At 31.0% G+C, this 16264-nt stretch overlaps 1 protein-coding gene and 1 pseudogene across 1 annotated transcript; both read right to left on the bottom strand.

Moving 5' to 3' along the window:
* Window positions 1-11679: 11679 nt before the first annotated feature.
* On the bottom strand, window positions 11680-14154 carry LOC120183579 (annotated as a pseudogene).
* A 101-nt stretch (window positions 14155-14255) lies between these two features.
* On the bottom strand, window positions 14256-15081 carry LOC120183578. Its single transcript, XM_039188254.1, has 2 exons — window positions 15028-15081; window positions 14256-14960 (listed from the first exon to the last, which is right to left on the bottom strand). The coding sequence occupies exons 1-2, from the start codon at window positions 15079-15081 to the stop codon at window positions 14256-14258; spliced, it is 759 nt and encodes a 252-aa protein (XP_039044185.1).
* Between the last annotated feature and the right edge of the window lie 1183 nt (window positions 15082-16264).

Genomic DNA, 16264 nt, shown 5'->3' with positions numbered 1-16264 from the left:
TCAATGAATAATAATTCTCTTGCTATGCTTGTAGTATCGAAAGGGAGTCTAAAATACATTAAAAAAATATTGGTAATCGGTTGTAATTGAAAAACTTATCAAGCGAATAATACTCGAGTAAACAGATTAAAATTTTAAGTTCAAACAAAAAATATTATGTTTTTCATAATAAAATATGTAAATTACATAAATATTTTAGTTGTAACATGAAAAGTTATCATCAAGACACTCGTATAATATTCTCCGTTATAAACGAAGTCATCACCAATTGTGTAACTTTTTTTAAAGTAGACATCGTAACATTTAGGTTAAAATCCATCGCAATATACCGTTCTCAGTGGTAACAATTATTATCAAATAACAATTTAAGTGTTTTTGTAGGTCTATGAAATTATAACCGATTTAGTCCTCTTATTATGCTCAAATTTATAATCCAGTCCTTCTGTTTTAATTGGACATTAATATATTCACCTGAATTGTCCTTTCATCTTTGGATCATATTGAATAATATACAACAATATCAATTTGCAAATAAATTTTGGGACAGTCAGTATACATTTGGCATGGTAATTAAAAACCTTACATCAAATATTTCCTCCCCAATGTAATTACCTAATCTCTTCATGTTCCATATTTATTAGTATGGAATTAATGTTGTACATCAGGCAAAGATGTTTGCTATGAAGCATACAACTTAAGTCGTGGGTTTATATCTTCAAATCCTTAATAAAATTATTTTTTCCGAACAAAAAATAAAAATAAATAAACACGTGTAATAAACAAATAAATAAAGTATCGTTAGTTAGTTGACTAATTTAGCAAAATTAGTTCTAAGAATAATAATGCAATATTTTGCACGCTAGTATGAAAAGGCAAGGCTTTGGATTAAAGACAATACATACTTCATCAATGGTACATATGATCCCCCGTATCATGCTCACAAATTCAGAAAAAAAAAAAATCCCACCATGTTCATGGCAAGTTTTGTTCATTTTCGTAGCAGACAGTTTAACTTTTCTAGACGTCAAATAATTGGGGAAAAATCACAAAATAAAGCTTTTTTATAATGAATTTGTTTTATATCCGTGTGTGTGTATATAATAATTGTTTTATGTATTGATAGTGAAGTTTGAAATAATTATTTTTAATTTTAATATAGTTTTCATATACTAAAAGGGTGGTAATTATTTTTAGAGAATATGATTCGAGCACCAGCATGTATAAAGTATTTGAGCGTTTATTAATGAATGATTGAGATTTTTTAGAACATATAATACTACTTGTAATCAACCTAGATTAACCAACAAGTTTTGATTATATTCGACTCTATAAGATCATTTTTTTAATTTAAGCTTGAATCGATTTTTTAAAAGACGAGATGTAAGGTTGGATATTGGATGAAAATTTTGAGCTTTATGGTTTTTGTCTTGTTATTTGATTGATTTTTCTTTCAATGTCACTCATTCAACTATTTCATTTCTTTAGTTGATTCTCCTTTTAAAAAAAACGAGTTCAAGGTTTGTTTTACTCGTTATTTATAGACTTAAAGTAAAAATGTCTTTAAATTATACCATCCTTTTGTTTTAAGTCCCTAAACTATATTTTGGTAAAACCAAGTACTTAAACTATTAAATTTAATCATTTTAAGTCCTATCATTTTTCATTTTAAAAAATGTTTTTATGCCAATATGATGGTGACACATCACACAGAATTAGATACTTATTTTGACCATCAATTTTTTTAACGAAAAAAGGATGAATCTGTAACATAATGAATAGTTGGATGAGAATTTTGTAACTTTTAATAGTCCATGTATTTAATAAAGCAATACCTTATAGTTAGGGATGGGCACGAGTTAGATTTAGATCGGGGTTCAATTAACCCGAACCAACCCAAAAATTTTACATCCCCACCCGACCCAAAAATTTTACATCCTCCACACGACCCAAACTTGACCCGACATTTTGAGATAAAATCTGAACCTAACATGAAATAATATAATTTTTAAAAAATATATTATTTGTATTCAATAAAAATAGGGATCTAATTGAAAAATAATATATAGAGGTATTATTATAATTATCCATAAATATATAGGGTAAAATTATATTTTTTTTGGGTCAGATCGAGTATTTTCACCCTAAATTTGGATCCATACAACGTCTAAAAAACCTGACCCGACCCTATTTTTTTTAAATCTACCCGATTAGATCGGATAGAGTCGACATCCATTGAATTCGGGTGTCATGCTCATCCTTACCGATAGTAAGAGAATAATTTATATACTTTACCCTAAAAAAATATTTATAAGAAAAAAAATCACAATCAAAGTTGTCTTTCTTTTCACCAAAAAGACGTGTAAGTCAATTTTACCCTAAACATTTTGTTTTTATCTTCATTTCCAACAATATATAAGCAACGCATTAAATATAGGGCCATAAATGTGTGGGTGAGAGATAATTAGCATGTCCTACCGCCATGCATATATGGTCAGTTTATGAGTCCCCACAACAAGAGCTTGTCAAAATGAAAAGATCTATGGCTATATTTGTAATGTACAAGCTGGTGAATGGTCCCCATGTACAGGATGAACCGAATGGCAGAAGTGAGAGTGGATAGGGAAGTTGTATTTTCTAAAACAATTGCTACATAGGGGAGGGAGGAGATAAATTTTACTCCTAATAAGTATTGAACTCATAATTTAAAAGATGAAAGGGTATCAATCGATATCTTTTAACAACATGATTAATAATATATGATAATTTAGTTAACTAAAATTTTACGAATAATGTATAACAATAAGTACATTAACACTATCATGGGATCATATGGTAAATGTAACAAAATTTAAACGGACTTAAAGTACAATCAATTCACATTGACCCCAAATGAAATTGGGCATCTATATAAAACCCCATATCATTTCCTTTCATGCATTTCTCTTGCTCAATCCTTATCTAATTTTTTGTTAAAATGAATCACGTCGATTTTCATTTTTTTTCCTCGTGTGAGAGTCCTTCATTACTTGTCCAATTAAATATTTGGACCGTCATTTTGTCCTAAAAGTTGCTACTTTTTTTCCCTCTCCACTTGTGATCTCTCACTATCAAAATGTATTAGTGTGAATCTTGGCCGACAAACGTGTCTACAATGTATTAGTTTCAACCGATCCAGGGTTCAAGTATATAATTGACAAAGAGATTTCACGCTTTAATTAAGGGTAATTTACATATGTGATCACTCAATCATGGGTGATTCCAATCTCATCATCAATCTTTTACTTTTATTAATTATGTTACTTAATTATTTAAATGATGTCAATAAAATCAGATCTCGTTAGCTTTTTACAAAAGGGCTGAAGCAATATTTAGATGAATTTTTATAATTATATATTTGGTCCTCATTACTTGTATAATTTATCAATTTGACCCTAATTTTAATTTAATTCAATAAATTTAATCATCTAATATGATAATGACATATGCACTCTTAATTTAAATCAATAAATATACAATTCTATAATTTTATTCTAACTATGACCAAATTGATAGAATATGTAAATAATGGAATGTGTGATTATTATTATTTTTATATAATATTTAACTTACTCGCAATCTCATCGAATCTTAAAAGTAAAGATAATTGTATCTTTTTTTTAAAAAAGGCCTAGATCTAAACTTACACACATATAGACTACGCTGCTTAAACCCGAGTCACCTACTAGGATAAAATTTACTTTAACCATTACAACCGCTCCAAGGGTTCAAAGATAATTGTATTTTCTAAAACAATTGCTACATACGGGAGGGAGAAGAGAAATTTTACTCCTAATAGGTATTGAACCCATAATTTAGAAGATGAAAGGGTATCAACCGAGATCTTTCAACAACATGCTCTAAAGACCATGACTCAATCAATAATATATGATAATTTAATTAACTAAAATTTTATGAATAATGTATAACAATAAGTATATTAACACCATCGTGGGACCATATGATAAATGTAACAAAAATTGAACCGACTTAAAGTACAATCAATTCACATTGACCCCAATATGAAATTGGGCATCTATATAAAAGCCCATATCATTTCCTTTCATGCATTTCTCTTGCTCAATCCTTATCTAATTTTTTATTAAAATGAATCACGTCGATTATCATCTCCTCGTGTGAAAGTCCTTCATTACTTGTCCAATTAAATATTTGGACCGTCATTTTGTCCTAAAACTTGCTACTTTTTTTTCCCTCTCCACTTGTGATCTCTCACTATCAAAATGTAATTTTTGTGTGTGGTAGTGTAGCACGTTTAAACAGTTGTCCTATTTCACCATCTCTGCAGGAAAGTATGTTTTCCACCGGTGGATTTTTCCTACATGCGTACATACATGTCAAAATATGTCATAAGTCCTTGTATTTTGATCAAGTTTGAGATCTACGTGTTGTTCTTCAGTGTTTTTCAAAAACATTTTTGTAATAAAAACAAGTAGTTTTCAGTGCAAAAATGAATTCTAGTTAGACAAATATATGCATATATACATGTAAAATTTGTATTTGATGTGGTATTGCATAGGATTTTATACATCGAATAATAAAACTGAGAGTATATATAATATACATTTTGTGTAGGATTTTCGAATAATAAAATATCAAATTACATGTCCAGCTCAGTTGGTAGAAAGCAAGACTTTTAAACTTGTGGTCGTGGGATCGAGTCACACGGTAGGTAATTCATAATTCTGACTGCCGGAGGTATTCTACGGAAGCTGCTCTCAACCCGTTGGAGGCAACCTACTACCTTACCTCCCCTCACCCCATTACATATCGGAATAGGATTAACTAATTATTAAACAGAAAAATACTTTCTTTTATCGTTAAGATAAATTAATAAATTTAACCGTTTGTATATTAAATATTAATTTACATTGTTAATTTCAACGTCATGGTAATCATAGAGTTGACGAGAAGAATCAACCATTAATGAAAACCTTTTTGCCGCTGCTGTAGAGCCACACATAATCAGTTTCATATACAGATTTTGTACGAAAACATTCGAAAAATAGGCTTTTGAATAATTAAGTTGCCGACGTTGAAGTGGGTAAAAATGCATGATTCTTACGTCCTACTCAAATATTTAATGTCTGCTTCCCATTTCACACTTGAAATTCAACATTATTTATTATCAATTTTAAACTGTTTTAATATAAAAATTTTATTTTTTTAAAATTATACTTAAAATTTAATTTTTATTTTATTTTATATAATACCATTAAAAACTTTAGTTTTTTGTTACGATTTAATATTCTCGTTCAAAATTTATCGTTAAGTTTTAAAAAATTAAAAATTTAATTACTAAAAAAGTGTTAAATTTTTAACGATAAAATACTAAAATGAAATAAAAATTAAACATTATACATAATTTTAAAAAAATAAATATATATATATATATATTAAAATATACTCAAACTAATAATTTAGTGTAATTTACCCTTAAATATATGATGCAACCAAGGGTTTTTGTCTAATTGCCAGATAATATTTTGACAAAATTTTGTAAACACTAATGATGTTTTTATTACAAAGTCTGCAGAATTCCCCCCCCCCCCCCAAAGGAATCAGTTACTTGACTGTTAATCTACGACTGAAGCCAGCAAAGAAACGGGCCAGCCAGGTCTCTGGCCGCCGGCAGTAGAATAGACCTCCTGTCACCATCTTGTCTCTTCTCACTTTGACCCCTCTTGACAACGACTGTCGGCATCAGTATTTTCTGCCACGAGTTTTCACCACAACCACTGATTAATATTATTTCCCTATCAACAATGCATTGCATGCCTGTCCTTTACCCCACCCGACGACTAAAAATTTACTAGGGTAAATAATATATTAATACCTAAACTATAGTTTTTTTATCCATTTTACTATTAATTTTTATTTTTAAAATCGTATCTAATGTTTATTTTATTTTAATAATTTTCTGTTAAAAATTTAACACGTTCTGTAGTTAAATTATCAGTTTTGATCCATTTAGTACATCAACTTTCAATTTTGAATATAGAGATGGTCAAAATACTTGAACCTAACAGGTCTCGAATCGACCCTATTCGATAGGGGCAACTTTTTTATTTTCGGGGCTCGGGGTAGTTGAGGCCATGTTTTAGATGAAAAATCACCGACCCGACTCGACATGGTTAATTTATATTTTTTATATTTAATATTTTAAGAATTTTAATTTTTATATTATCAAAATATATTATTTTAATTATTATATAATTTTAATTATTTTAAAAATTAATATATAAGGTCGGGTCAAGTTAGAGTTGGGGTTTTAGTTTAAATTTTGAGGTAGGTCTGGGGTGTGAAAAAACCTAAAACTTTTGGGGGCAGGTGTCGCAACCGTATTTCGGTTGTGCCCCGGAATTGGGCTTCGACTTGAAAAATGGATTGGGAGTCGCCACCGATCATTTACTTTACGAAAAATGGGTTGATCGAATACCTTATTTCTTACCTGATCTGCGTCTTACCAGTGATATGTCGGATCCGGGAGTCGGTTACGGTTAAGGAAGAATTAACACCCTTGAACCGCCCTTTCGGTACTATGTAATTTCTAGTTGTCATTAATTAAGAAAGTTGAAAGTTTAAATTGAAAGGTAAAATAACAATCCAAAACTAACATTTGATTAATTGAAAATGTACCCTTAAGAAAGTAAAAAAGCCATGTTAGATAAAATGGTAAGAAATTAATTAATTAAATTAAAATGAAAAGAAAACAAATTAAGTAAAATGATAAAATGAAGAAAGCAAAGATAAAATAGTAAGTAAAAAAAATAAATAATAAAATATATATAAAAAGAAAAAAAAGATAATAAATAAAACAAATAAACAAAATAATAATAACAAAGTACGAATAATATATATATATATATAATAATTAAAAAAGTAAATATATATAAATTAATAAATTAAATGACGAAAAGAACATATGCACATATAATGATAAATAAACCAAATAAAGATAATTACAATATATATATATATATATATAGTAATAATACTAATAATGATAATAAGTAGTTAAAAAAAGACAATCACACCGAAAGAGAAAGAAAAGAAAGTAATGTTTGGTGAAATATTATTGACAGGAAGAAAAAAATAATGAGGAGTGGGGACAAAGTAGGTAGATATAATTAACTTGTGTATATATATATATATATATATATATATATATATATATATAAAATATATATATAATAAAAATATATATCAATAATAAAAAAAATAAATATAATATAATGATAATAAAAAATATATAAAATTAATAGAAAAATATATGTATAATATTATAAAATATAGCACTTAAAATAAAAAAACAAATATATAATAGGTATAATAAATATATAAAATATAATATATATATATAAAAAATATATATATATATATATAAACAAAATAATAATATAAATAATACAAGTAATAATACAAGAATAATAAAAAGAAAGAGAAAGTAAAAATATAATAATAAAAATATAAAAATACATATATAATATAAATAAGTAGAATAAAAGGAAAATATAATAGTAAAAATAATAATAAATATAACATAATAATAAAAATGCAAAGAAAATAAATATATATATATGGTAATAACGTATATAAATAGAGAAAAATTAAAAAAGTGATAAATTAAAAATAAAATTAGCAAGTATGAATATATATATATATATATATATATAATAACTAATTAAGGGATTAAAATGAAAGGAATGTAAATTAAGTGGGTAAATGTCAAAGAACATTGAAGATTAAAACCAGTAAAAATAAAAAAAGTTTTCATTTTTTGATAGATTTTCGTACTCTCATTCTAAAAATGTAATTTGTTTTTGCGAAATAGCCTCTAGGGAGCGTAGATCTGAAATCAAAGTTTCGAAAAAACTCTCTCTGGGTCATCGGCTAAAACATTTATCTTTGGGGTTCTCCAAAGAAAACACGATTTACAACGCATGCAAGTGAAGAGTAAAGAGAAAGAAACGAAAGATAAAAAAAGCTTTCACCTTTATTACTTCGAATCGTTTACAATAGCATCGAAATCACTTTTTCTTTGCTCGTATTTTTCTGGCGTTCCTTTTGTGTAACTCCTGTCTGTAAATCGTGTGTTACAATAGTGAGTTACAATGGCTATTTATAGTGCTTGTGGATCCTATCTTTAGGAGTTTAAATCATAGTAGAACTCTATCATATTTTTAGAAGTTTGAATCATAGCAAAATTATATCCTATTTTTAGGAGTTTGAATCCTAGTATGACGAAAAGGTGTGTTGACAGCAGGTTTTAGGTATATGTTTTCAGGTCAAGGTTGACACGACCAAAAACCCATCCCTATGCCCATCCCTAGTCGAACAGGGATACTAAAATAAAACAAGAACAAATATTTTTAACTGTGAGATACTAAAATGAAACAAAAAAACTTAGGTATTAAATCATACCAAAACTGATAGTTTATATACTAAATACATAATTTTCACATTTTACTGGCACCACAACAATTTTACCAAAAATATCTACGCATAAGGATAATTTTAACAATTAGAATAGGGATCACTCAAATCTCTAACTAATTTTTTAAAAGCAATATTTCTCAAGGGTTAATATCTACCTATATAACGTAAAACTCTTAAATTTTACACAGATTTAGGATCGATAGATGAATGAAAATAAATTGTTGACATTGACTCCTTTTTTTCAATAAATATTTTCACATTTCTTACTTTTAATCTCTGTCATCTATTTTTACTCATCTAACGGTCTTAAATTTATGTAAATTTATATAATTTTATATTGTGCAATAAGATTTACCCCATTTATTAAATATTATTAATTAAATTTTCTTTTTGGTTGTTCCTCGTGGGACTTTTGGAAGTCTTGACCGACCTCTTAGGATAATAATATATAAATCAAATATTGTCATCTACATATATATAATAATATTCCACTTCAGATAGTATTGAAGTGGAAGAGGAGATACTGACTTTGGGTTAATACTGTAATATATTGTTTTAATTAAAAAGTCATATCCACAACCCTATTAGAATCCAAATACATGCAAGGAAAGGGTTCAACTTGCTCACAATGGAAACCCCAATTTAATTAATACTACTCCATAGTGAATATGACTTTTTAGAATTAGGGTTACGTGTCTCTAAATCTTATTAGAATTAGGGGTATGATTTAATTAGGACATGTAGGTTAGGCTACCTTATTAAATAAATAATATTACTACCAACAACTGGTTGGTCTAGTGGGATGAAACACTAAATCTTTAAAGCAAGGTCAGAGGTTCGAAATCGCGAATGGAGAAAACTAGGTTGGGAGGATCGCCTTTGCCTCTGCAGTATCCAATCTCGATTAGTCGATCAATAGATCGAATACCGGTTGTTATAAAAAAACAATATTACTATATAAGATATTAATAATAATAATAATTTTTAAAAGGATAATAATAATTAAATAACTAGCTTATAGTAGCTCTTTACAAAAGCTTATTCTAATCTCCAAATTTCCAAAGTCTTGGAATAATTTATAAAAGACCTCACGATCAAGATCCTCTTGGGATTTCATTAGATTTCTTTAATAAACCACTAATACAACCAAATTAAAATTTATAATTGAGTTGATGCACTTTAATATCACTTTTATTACCATTATTATCCACGGTTGTTATACGAAAAATTACATAAATAATGATAAAAATTTAAAGACTCCCAATGCATATTTTAAAGGTTCAGCAAAAGAAGTGAAAATGTCTTAAAAATTAAGATAATTCAGTCGACGACAATGATCTTAATAAAAATATATTAAAATGTAATGATCAAAGTAAAAGTATTCTAAAATTTTAGATACCACTAATGTAATTTAGCTTACAAGAGGGGTCCATAGGGCAAGCTGGTGGGTCTCCCGTTAATTGGGCATAGGTACATGTCCATGATTTTAGAGTAAATTACATATTTAGTATTTAAACTATCACTTTAATTCTGTTTTAGTACTAAACTTTCATTTTTTTCAAAATCATACTTAAGCTTTTTGTTTCATTTTAGTACCATGCCGTTAAAATTTAGGTACTAAAATGAAACAAAAAGTTAACAGAGAGTACTAAAATGAAACAAAAGGTTAACGATGGGTATTAAAATAAAACTTTCAGTATGATTTTGTATGAATTGAAAGTTTAGGTACTAAAATAATCAAAAGTAAAATTTTAGGTACTAAATACATAGTTTACACATGATTTTGAATAATATATCAAGGCAAGGAAAGACGATCTTTAAATGTTTTTGTCGGTATCGAAGGTTTCGAGAAGTTTGCAATTGGGCCCTAAAGACACATTTAACTTCTATCAAACCCAAAGGAAAGGACCCAACTAGATATACATCACTAAATCCAAGCTTTGGACTATTAGCCGTCCGATCTTGTCAATCACATCTCCATCAACTTTTCGACGACGTTGATGTGTCGCCCCCTCCATCAATACAACAATAACCAAATTAATCTTTGGGTAAACTACAACTAACAGCATTAAAATTTAGGTTATATTATCGTTTGTCATTAAATTTTTTATTGTTTCAATTTACCATTCAAAGTAAATTTAGAGTTGTTAAATAGTTAATGACACAATGACGTGATTATTTTATTTTTATAAAAATCCAATTTATGTAATAATTTTGTTATTAAACTTAAATTTGTGCATTAATTTGATCATTGTCGATCAAATCATTATCGATGCCAGTTAACTATTGTTTTCTATCATCGGTCATCAATTGTAACAAGATTTGTTAATGGTTAAAATTAAAACGATTAAATGTTTACCGAGAAAATCAATACACAAATTAAAATTTACGTCAACACAAAATTATCACATCACTCGTTGGTTAATGGTTTATATTCAATACAGTTAACCCTAAAATCATATTAAGCTTCCATCATTGATGTTACTCGACAGTCAAATTATAATTATAGTTATACAAATCGGGATTAAGCTTTAATTAACCATATCAAAATAAATTAATCAGAGAATTTGAGAATTGTTTGATGGTGTGAGATAGGTGTCAACTTGCGTGCGTCAGAGCAACACATCTTGGATAACGTAGATTCAGAATACAATACATCAAAAGAAGTACATAAAATTTTATGTTAATAAGAAAAAAATTAATTTTAAAAGAAATAAACTTAAATTTATAAATATTCTAAAAAGGATGAAAATAAAAATTTAATAGAAATATAAAAAAAAAACAATAATTTAAACGTTTTTACCCAAAAATGAAACAGTGACAACGAAATCAGACAGGCTCCTCGTGCTGTTTGGTAGAAGTGTATCTGTTGAGGGAATTTAAAACAGTGTTTTCTTGAAAGAATTCGCTGAGGCGCATGTTTTTTTTTTTGACAAGTCGAAGAATCTGAGAGATGTTTGTTCAGATATCTATAAAAAGATTGCAAAGAATCACACTGAATTTAATTAGCCTGGGGATCCTTACCTGAACAGATAAGGACAGCCCATCTTCCCATGTTTTCTTTTGCAGCTTCCTCATTTCATTAGGCATTTGATTGAATTGATTTGGGTCAGACTAATCTGTATTAGATCACTATTTAAAATAGATTAAATGTTCAACGATCGATCACGAGTTTCCGTCGATATCTTTTTCAGGCAAAGGCTACATACTTGAAAGGGTTCATTCCTCTAGGATTGCACGACCGATATTCGTGGCAAGACCTAGCGTAACTGAGTTGAAGGCCTGGGGTAGTAACTCGGATTCTATGAAATCCGGCCGGAGCCTAGCCATTGACAAATCTTGTAGTTTAGTTAATAGAAGATTTGTCTGGGACACATTCAACACGGGACGATCCTTCCAATTAAGCAGCTTCAACTGCAAAAGTAACAAAACCAATAGGACAGTAGCCGATTAAGCCATGCATGGCAGCAGACGCGATGGAAGTTCAACAGTACCGCAAGCGACAATCTGTGTTAACATAGATCAGTGCTTACCGAATCATAAAGAAGAGGCAGGTAAAAGCGTTGAGGTGTGGAAGGGTTTTTCATAAGCTGTATATAAGAGATCCACGGCCATCAATTGCTCTTGTTATGATCTTGATGAAGATAAAAAGATAAAAAAAAAAAATCGATTCGTGACGAATATGTACCGATGTAAGAGATTCCACAGCCTGCCGAGCAGCGTCTGTAGTTTTTCCGTTGTACACATGCTGAAGCGATTTCTTGAAGTCTCTATGCCTGTGATGTGTCCAAGGTTATGAGTTCGGGCTTAAGAGTGAGTACTCGAGGTAAATTAACACAGTATGCTTTCTAGCATGCATGATCATTCAACTGAAAACAATGACAGAAAATCCTTACTGGTGTAGGAACTCTAGTCCGCCAGCTGTCTTAGAATCCGAACCCTATAACTGAATTAACCCTTCCCAGTGCAGTGAAGATAGAGGGTGGACCAAATAATATCCCGTAAATTAAATAATTTCTGAATATAAAAGATTCTTTCTTGAAAAGGAAAGCTTGCTGAGCTATCCTATTAAGACGATATTCATCCCGAGCTTGCTGGAGCCAAAACACTCCTGAACCTTTCCGGCTTGCTTCCAGTGGTGTACTCCAGCAATCTAAACATGGACACTGAGAATCCTTAAACTGACATGCTAACAAATTCAATCATCACATCTTACCACAAAATTTTCAACAGGTTGGGGAACACAATTTCCAAAAGAGAATGCCAAGCTTTATACGTTTTCCATCACCAAATTAAAATTATGCCTTCACAGATGCTTATACCTTCATAATATTCGAAGCTATGCTGTGGATTTCGTAAAGACGGCAAATTAAGTTCGTTAAGTTGCACTCCATATTTCATTTCTAGCTTAGAGAGGTAAGCCTAAACCATACCATGTATAAAACATGCATAAGTGTGGCACAATATGCCAATGAAGTAACCCTTACTGTTATTGGCACTCACTTGCCAGGTTAATGGATGTGAGGATAGGACCTGAGCATAAACATGTCGATGAAGCTCCTATATGCTTATTCCCCCCAAGTTCTGACTCTCGTCATGTAAAAGCATTTCTTCATGGTCACTCCCAACAGTCAACAACTCTATGGCATGTGCAACCATCCTGATGATGAGCAAAATATAGAGATAGATCTTAATGATTGCACAGAAACATCGAAGCTTGAATTTCATGATAACTTCTAACAGCTTATCGGACCCAAGATATTTTGAATCAATAGCACCCCGAATAAGGCTCCAAAATTGCATTCCTAACAAACAGAAAGATATGAAGATGGAAATATGACAGCTTACCAAGGACCAAATCCTTTCGAGCATTCTGCTAAAACAACCTGAGAACCGACAAAATCACAATTTAACCTAAAAATAGGAAGCAAAGAGAGAATTTAACAGAGATTTTAAATTAATATTTTATCCCCATTTGTCACCTCTGTATTTTCCCAAGAATTCCAATTATAAGCCCCATCAGCTTAGGTGCAGAGGCCATTGGTTTCAATTGAATGCTTTTTGTGCCAAATTGTACAAACTTTCTAACCCCTAACAGAAGTAATTAAATCGATAGATTATTTCAGATCCAGCTAACATGTATAAACACTACGAGATATGTAATACAAGGAAAATACATACCACTGTGAACGGCCTGATGTATATAACGAGTGAGAAATGTACAATTCTACCCAATGGCATGTTGTAGAGCAGAGACTAGTAGCATTACCCAGCATTATTTGTAACGTACTTCTCAAGCCCTCCCGAGTCTGTTGGTGAGCGCACTGAAATCAGAATACACTTGAATCCAGTTTATTTATCTGCACCCGCCACTTCTCCCATTCCTACACTAGAGAAAGACTTCGAATTACCTATATTTGGAGGTAGTAGATCATGAAGCAAAACTAGAGAAAAACACCACTGAAAAAATTTAAGATACCTTCAAAAAATGGGGCTTGGCCTTAAAGCATTCACACATCTTGGTCCAAACGCATACGTGGCATTTTTGAAATGAGAACAGCAACTGCCTCTACTAGACTATTCTCTGTAAGTCAATTTTTTATTTTATTTCAATCAATGAAACAATTAGCAAACTACTTTAATACTAAATGAATTATCCATTAAGATTTTTTAGGAATATTGCATATACACAATTAATCGTTAAAAGGCATATATTTCATAGTTAACATTCTTTCTATCGTAAAGCTAAAACGTAAAACAAATCATCCGGTACATAGGCTGCTACCACCACCGTCACCGCCGCCTTCAGCCTCGTCTCGACCAATATAAGCAGCCAAATTCAGATACTTCTCTTGATCACTACTCCACCTTGCACGGCAAATCACGCAATTAGCCGACCTCCTCCCACGGCTCCTCTTCCACCTCAGCAAGCATTCTTCATGAATCAGATTCCGACACGTGGAACAAGCCGCCGCCTTGTCTCCTTTCTCCATTTCCTCCAAGCAAACGGGACACACTGTTCCTTTTTCGATCTCCCTAACATCCCCCGACCCGCCCTGCTTCTTCCTCTCGGAGAAAAGCTGGTGGAACCTCTCACGTAGGCTGGCCCCCGCAAATGCTTCCGGCGACGTAGGCGTCCCGAGAAGGTGGCTCAGTCGACATGGCCTCAGAGTCCGCCTCTGGAGACACGTGTCGTCGACCGAGACACCCAACGCTCGGATCAAAACGAATAAGATGTGTTTACACGGGGTCGTACGGTCGGGGCATGTGCACGAAAGGGTCGAAGATAACGTCACCGTGTAAACATTTCCCGTGGCACCTAAGACGAAGAAGTTGGAATCCGATCTGTGGAGGAGGAAAAGTGGGTGACGCAGAGCTCGGCTATTCGTTCGACAACGGGTCGAGTCGGTTTGAACCGGGGATGTAACCTGTTCGCTCGTAGGGTTGTTATTGTCGATGATGATGAACTAGAAACGGGGTCCATGGTTGGATTAATGTGAAGAAATGAAGCAAAAATCTGGTATTTTAAGAGACTTGGGGGTTGAGATTCTTTGGGAAAATTGAAGGACAAGCGAAGAATAGCGGCATTGTCGGGGAAACACTGTGACGATGGCATATTGTGCGAGTATAACTAGGTTGAGGGTAAGGCAAGTTATGGCACGTTTTAAAGCAAACCAGACCCGAGATAACTCAAACCTAAAATGATTTAAAGGTCCCATAACCAATACGATGGTAGGGTAAGACGTAAAAATTTATGTTAGGAACAAACTTAATAAGTTATATTAAAAGAATTAAAGACTATAAACTACAATTTTTTTTACTAATATAGAGTAAGTATAAGAGGCATTATATGTTTTAATATAAATCTTAACCTCTTAACATTAAACGCTCACACTCCTTACATTCTCGATGCTCAACTTGGATCTCAAGGAACGATAATCGTTCCTTTACCACGGAGACCACTCAGTTCATGCTTGAACTTCAAAATTAAATAATCAGTAAAATATAAAAAAAAATCTAAAATATAACCGAAGTTTAAAATTCTAAAGTGCGACCACAACCGAATATCCCTTGATTCATCCCTAGAAGGTCTCAACCAGCTTGGCTAGTAGTAAAAAGAAAAACTGGGAGACACATAGTCATTAAAAAGGTGACCTATAATTAATTGTGTTTATAATATTCAGATTTAAATTTTATTTAAAAAATATTGTAAGGAGTCCTAAAATTAAGATAATTTTTTTAAAAAAAATCTTTAGTTGAAGAAATAAAGGTAGTGGGAGAGAATTCCCCAAGTTCGTTTTTGGTTCAATTGTTTTTCTGAAGTTTCTCAGTTTTAGAACTAAAAAAAATTAAGTCGTTATCCTTTCATTTTTCCAGTTTATTTTTAAATTTTTTTAAAAATTTGTAAATTAAAAATCTAAACTTGGAATTTCAATAATTTAATTTAAATGTATATTAAATTACTATTAATTGTGAAATAGGTTAATTAAACCTTGATCATTCGAAATTTGATAATCGTTTAGTAAATGGGTAACAGCGGGCCGAACCCTGTATTTATGGGCCTCTACGTAGATCCATCAATGCGTTGTCGGCCCAGGCTTAGGTCTCTCATTATCATTTTTCTAATAATAGCCCTAATAATTATATTTAACAACTGGAAAAAAGTTATGTAAACTTTATTTCTTAAATTTCAGCATAATTGAGACTTATTATTTATTTTCATCCCCCGCTTTCACCGTGTTTACTTGTGCTTGGCGGGGCGGGCGTGCTT

This window comes from Hibiscus syriacus, unplaced genomic scaffold (genome assembly GCF_006381635.1).
Source record: "Hibiscus syriacus cultivar Baekdansim isolate YM2019G1 unplaced genomic scaffold, ASM638163v2 tig00112800_pilon, whole genome shotgun sequence".
NCBI lineage: Eukaryota > Viridiplantae > Streptophyta > Magnoliopsida > Malvales > Malvaceae > Hibiscus > Hibiscus syriacus.
This window is presented reverse-complemented; position numbering and strand designations above follow the sequence as displayed.